Source organism: Biomphalaria glabrata, chromosome 3 (genome assembly GCF_947242115.1).
Source record: "Biomphalaria glabrata chromosome 3, xgBioGlab47.1, whole genome shotgun sequence".
Taxonomy (NCBI): Eukaryota; Metazoa; Mollusca; class Gastropoda; family Planorbidae; genus Biomphalaria; species Biomphalaria glabrata.
In genome coordinates, this window is record NC_074713.1 from 42,701,241 (window position 1) to 42,707,640 (window position 6,400).

Here is a 6,400-nt window from a genome sequence, read left to right on the forward strand (position 1 = left end):
TTTGACATAGATCTAAGTAGTAGTATGCACAGACCTATGTCTATGGTCTGTGCTCTAAATTGTACAAATCACTCTTTTCGTTTCCATCTAAGAAACTGAAGAGTGCGTTCATAGTAACAATATGGCGCTTGTCAGTCGCACACAAGATCCAGTTTTGTCGAATAGCTTATTTATTACGAAAAATCTTCCATCATTAGAATTTGAGAATGCTTTATCAGAAGATGAAAAGCAATTATTACATTTGCGGAACAACAGTCATGCTATTTTAGTAACGCAATGCGCATTGGCTACTGCCATTGTAAATATACTCAATGCTGCTAAAAGGTTCCGATAGATTATTATTTATAAATATGATTATAAAGTTTAAACATCTATCCTAGTTGTCTATCTTTAAAATTGCTTTAAGACTTAGATCGAATACAGTGTAGCCAAAATTATGTTGTATTCTACACAGCACCATTATTTTAAATATCTGATATATTATAATATATATAATATAAATCTACTTTAATTAATGCTGTGCCTAATCTTAAGAAATACAGACTTTACTTTAAAAAAAAAATGTCCTATGCGTGTTCATAGGTCAATTCTGTCAAGTCATTGTTTTCCTGGCTGACTCAGGCACCCCATTCCATGCTTCAATAGCACTAGGAAAGAAGGAGCATTTGTAAACATTTGCCTTGCTTGTATAATAATAATTTATTTTATGATGCCTGAATATAATCTACTTGCTAGTCCAAACCTCCTGCAGGACAACGCAGGATAGCAAAGGACAAGGTATGAACCCGGGACCATTGAAACAACAGTTCAGGGTGCATACTGCATGATAAGGCAGCCATCCATACTATTTAAACTTTCTCTATTTCAGATACATATCAGAACATTTGATGTCACAAAAAGATTTAGAGACAGACAAAAGAAACAGTATAACTGGAAATGGTCCTAATGTTGGTATAATTGGATGTGGTCAACTGGGAAGTCAGATATCTAACTGTCTACTAACCATTGGTCAAGTAGAGGCAAAAAACTTACATATTTCCACAAGAAGGCCTGAATCATTAGGTATATAAATATGTCACTGCTTCAAGGACAGACAATATTTTGATAATCTTAACATTTTGTAGTTTAACTTTTTTTCACTGTGAAATTTTCAAAAGAAATATAAATGTTTTCAGAGTTAAGTTGTGATTTTTTAAATAGATTTTTTTTGCATTTCAACTATATGTTGATAACATTTACATTTTATATTAGCATGTTTGTGACCATTTTATCATTTACACACATATATATATTGCTAAGGAAAATACTTTTTCAGTTATGTTAAAATGTCTTTTTTTTAAGATAAATTTTTATATAGTTTAGGTTGGAGATTAAGAATGTTGCTCTTTGTGTTTCTTTGTTATTTCTATACTAAATAAGTGTTAAATAGGCAGTGTACTAGATGAAGCTGAGAGGGCAGGAAAGACCAAGTAAGCAATTAAAAAACTCAGGCGAGGAACATAAACAACATGAATGATGATGATCTAAGTCATAACTAACTGTATAGAGAAGACATGTACTCTTCAGTTTTTATTGGATAAATCTTTCTTTTGTGTTGAAACACCTTTTTCTTGGTCTCATCTATTCCAGATCATTTGTCTCAAAAAGGTGTTCAGTGTTACTATGACAACAAAAGACTAATATCCTCAGTGGATGTTGTCATCCTGTGTGTTCTGCCTTCCCAGGTCTCGGTAGTGGCACAGGAAATTAAAGATGCCATCTCTCCATCGCTGGTTATTTTGTGTCCGTTCAGCAGTTTCTCACTTCACAGGCTTCACAAGATATTAGGGTCAGACAATTTAATTCCATTTGGCATCCAACGTTCAGATGTGGCAGTGAATTCAAATTACAATTACAATGTTGGCGTGGTTAAAGCTTTAGAGAGTAGAAATATTGTTCTAGGGACATGTCCTATAGGCGTTGTCAAAGAAGGTAAGACATTTAAATATATTTAAAAAATAAATTTGTGCCTATTCATAATATAATAATAGTGGCTTGTGTATATTGTTAAAGTAAGTAAAGTTACTATCAGTTTATGTCCTGCGTGTATAATTCTAAGTTACACAACACAGGGAGGATGGGTTAGGAAATAACAAACTATCATTTTGTACAGACTTGTAAGCAAACTTTTTGCGGCCACAAAACTATGAAGTTTACCATCCAAAATGTGCATAAGTTTGGTACATTTTTTTTAAAATAATTAGCTTTGTACATGGCCTTTGTCATAAAATTATTCTTTGAAAATATATTATGTAAGAACTCTTTTGTTTAATATTATTTTTGGCATTATTCTCTCTATTACATATTATTAAACTGAGTCTTATCTTAAAAAAAATACAGACATTACCTCAAAAAAAGATGATTATGTCCTCTTCTCTCTCTCTCCTAATTCTTGATTTTTAATCATATTATTCTATTGGTACCAGTACTTCTTCTTCTGCCTGTGACTTTTAACAAAAAGCTCTTAGTTAACCCACCAAGCTAACACATTTCTAAGCAAAGAAAAAAAATATTTTCTTTTACTGATTGGATGGGGATATTTTTTTATATGTTTGCTATTATTCAATAGTTTTAGTTTAAATACAAGTGTTACCTCATTGTGAAAGCGTTATTGTTGTTTCTCTTATTACAATTAGGGTCAATGGTGCACACTGATGAACGAGTGGCTGAGAGTTTAATTTTAGCTGTAGCCAATGTATGCACTGTCCATGGCTGCTCCATTGACCAAACATTAGATATTATTTCAAAATCTGTGTTTGGCGAAAATGAAAAGAACAAGGCACAAAACACAAATCTTTTGACCAGTAAAGAGTTTGGATTTAACCCTACAATGGGTTCACACTCAAGGCAAGGTTATGTATACAAATTCAACTGTTCTTGAAAATAAGCTAACTTGTGGTTCATGCTTTATTTGAAATAATTTTACTTAATTTTTTTTTAATTCTCAGGGCCTTCCCACATTTTAATTTGGTGGACAGTTACAGTAAAGGGACACTGCTACAGAAACATTTGCAAACCAATCAGGCCATACAGAAGAGTTTTGCCACAAGATACTGTCACATTTTTGATGATTATATTTACAAACGTACTTTTGGACATTTGCAGTAAGAAAACAAGTTTCATGTGAACTTTGTACTGGGTTAGAGCAAGTTTCACTACAGAAGATTATTTATGTATTACTTTCTGTTACTGTACTGAGAGTTTCACTACAGAAGATGATTTATTTATTACTTTCTGTTTTTGTTGGATTTTCAGTTGTATGTATGTAACTACTCTCAATAACTCTTATTTCACTGGGATTTTGACTGGCACATTTTAGAAGGAAACATTTTTTTTTTAAGTCATACTTAACAAGACTAGAATTGAAAAAAAAAATTATAAATTTAAGACTAAGACTAAGACTGCTTTATTGATCCTTACGGAAATTGTGATTACAAGGACTCGTTTCTCATATAAAGACAACACAATAGAAAAATACACATAAATACAACAGACAACATAAAGAGTTCATTCAGCAACTACACACAGGTATCTTGGTGCATTTCATGTTCCCTGATCAATGAGTGGTGGTGATAGAGTCTGACCGAGTGAGGTACGAACAAGTTTTGTACCGCTCCGTTCTTATTTTGATTGACAGCAGTCGCCCACTTCGCGACGACCTGGCGTAGTTCTGATGGAGCGGGTGGCCGTTGTCTTCCAAGATTTTTTTGATTTTTCTTAGGCACGTTTGTTCAAAAAGTTCCTTTAAATGTGGTAATGTTGTGAGTGTAATTTTTGATGCTTTTTTAATGATGTTTTCTAGACGTCGCAATAGTTTAGATGAGGCGTTGCCTTGCCAACAACTTATTCCGTATGTTAGCAGATTTTGTACAATCGTGCCGTAAAATGTCTCAAGGATCTTCTTGTTTAGTTTAAAACTATTGAGTTTGTATAGAAAAAAAGAGTCGCTGGGCTGTTTTCTTTGTCAGAGTTCCAAGGTGGTCTTCCCATGAAAGCTTGTTGTTGATGATAACGCCTAGATGCCTTTACTTGTTCTATAGATGTGTTTTTTCTTACTAAAATCTATTATAAGTTCTTTAGTTTTTGTTACATTCAGTTCTAGAAAGTTGTCGGTGCACCAGCTTGTAAACTCTTCTATCAAGCTTGGATACTGAGTTTCGTCTCCTAAAATAAGACCGACTATTGCAGTATCATCAGCGTATTTAATGAGTTTAACTGAGTCATAGATGCTTCTTATGTCATTAGTGTAAAGAGTGTATAGTACAGGAGAAAGTACACAACCTTGTGGAGCACCCATACATAGTACTCGAGTTGACGATTTGGTGTTGTTGACTTTAACTTACTGGGGCCGTTGGGTTAAAAAGTTTAGAACCCATGCTTGTAAGTAAGAGCTTACATTTAAGTTACTCAGTTTGTTTATCATTAGATGTGGCTGTATGGTATTGAAAGCCGAGGAGAAATCTACGAAGAGGACTTGTGCATATGTTTTGGGTATATCGAGATGCTTATAAAGCTGGTCCAAAAGCAATAGAATGGCATCCTCAGTTCTTCTAGCTGCTTTGTATGCAAATTGGTGAGGGTCTAGGCTGACTTTTGCTACAAGTTGTTTAAGCATATATTTTTCAAAACATTTCATAACAATAGGTGTTAGTGCTACTGGACAGAAATCATTTAAGCAATCTATTTTTGTGTTTTTTTGTGTCTCAATTTATGTCTCAATAAGTACAAATAAATTATTGAATTTTATTGTCAACTAGAAAGGAAAAAAAACAAGTCAAATTCATGTACATTTTTATTTGTAGTTTTACTTGTATTGATGTTATTAGTTTTAATTTCCTTTGGACTTACCTTATAATGTAATATGTGCCAGAGCAATATGAGTATAAGATTCTAGTATTTTGCACAGTAAGTACTAAATTAAGAGTTGCAGTGTGAAAAATAAACTGTGTTCTATTTTTATCACTTTTGTTATTTCTCATATGAAATTTTGTTCTTAATAATTGCAGGAACTTTATTCCTAGTGTATTCTGTGCACTATCAGAATTTATTCCTTCTGTATTCTGTGCTAGAAAATGTGTACTAGATATATAGCTACAGAAGTAAACAATGTTATAGAAATACATTCAATGTAAACAATGTTATAGAAATACATTCAATATAGAGGGAATCCTGCAGGAATAAAATGTCAAGACTTTAATCAGCTACATAAGTAGCCTATTTGTTCAATGCTCTTGGCTTTTGAGACAGAAAAAAAACAAGTCAGCTTAAACAAAACAATAAATCAGAAAGAGCAGACAGGGTACGTTAAGGGTTAAAGTGATAGTGTCACATGAGAGCTGGGCTAGATTGCTTATTAGTCGCATGTGGATAGATGGTACCTAATAGAAATAAACTTTGTCTGCTGATGGGTGTTTTTGTCATTGTTTTGATGAGAGATGGGATTTCCTTATTCCTTTGCTGAATTGAAATAAATAGTGCCTCTTTGTTGTGTAGGACTGGAAACTATTGTACCTAAACTCCTTAACTAACAAGATATCCAAAACAAAATTACCCACAATTCAATTTTCTATATTTTTTTTTATTGTAAAACAGACATGTGACAATCAGCACCTTTAGAAGAAAAAAAGTCTGTCTGCTAAACATAGCCTCCAGGAGTCCAACCATGCTCATTAGAATAAAAATAAGCTATGTACACATTAGAACTGAAGTCCACAAGTAAATGAGTTATTTGGCTATGGTCATACTAGAGTAGTATCAATAAATAAAGTCAACAAGACACTATAGACATGAATGTACATACACGCGCGCACACAAGTCAACAATAAATAGCAATAAGTAAGATGCTTGAAGCTAATAGTTTTGTTGTCATGCATGTACAACTACTCAGCTAAGACTTCTGCAGTAGGCTAGTTACAGTTGAAAAAACAACAAAATTGGAAAGATTTTCTCACACTTTACAGTTAAATCTGATAAAAGCACTGCCTAAGACAAAATATTTTGAAATTATAAATAAATGTCAACAATGAAGGCAACATTAAAAAAAAATATGAAACAATGTTAAAAAGTATCCAATGAGTACAATTAAAACATTTATTTCAATCCTTGTCTTGAATGATTTCATTTTTGGTACAGAGATTTTGTGATAGAAATAAAATGCATACAAAACTCCAGCTGTGGGAATACACAGAAACAGTTGTTCTATGATTTAGATGACATATTGCTAAACACTCAACAGGAAGTCATCTTGATGGGATGGCTACTAAATGTAACATAACAGTAGTGATGTATACAAATCCTACATTTTTATTTCAATGTGTAATCATGGCACCTCCCCTAGCTTAAGTTTGAAGTAATGTCTTTC

The 6,400-nt window shown here is 32.8% G+C and overlaps 1 protein-coding gene across 1 annotated transcript; it reads left to right on the forward strand.

The window, feature by feature from the left end:
* The first annotated feature begins 90 nt into the window (after positions 1-90).
* On the forward strand, positions 91-4,998 carry LOC106063757 (NADP-dependent oxidoreductase domain-containing protein 1-like). The gene is made up of 5 exons (XM_013222215.2): positions 91-324; positions 869-1,062; positions 1,630-1,971; positions 2,676-2,886; positions 2,988-4,998. The coding sequence occupies exons 1-5, from the start codon at positions 122-124 to the stop codon at positions 3,145-3,147; spliced, it is 1,110 nt and encodes a 369-aa protein (XP_013077669.2). The 5' UTR covers positions 91-121; the 3' UTR covers positions 3,148-4,998.
* Positions 4,999-6,400: the final 1,402 nt, after the last annotated feature.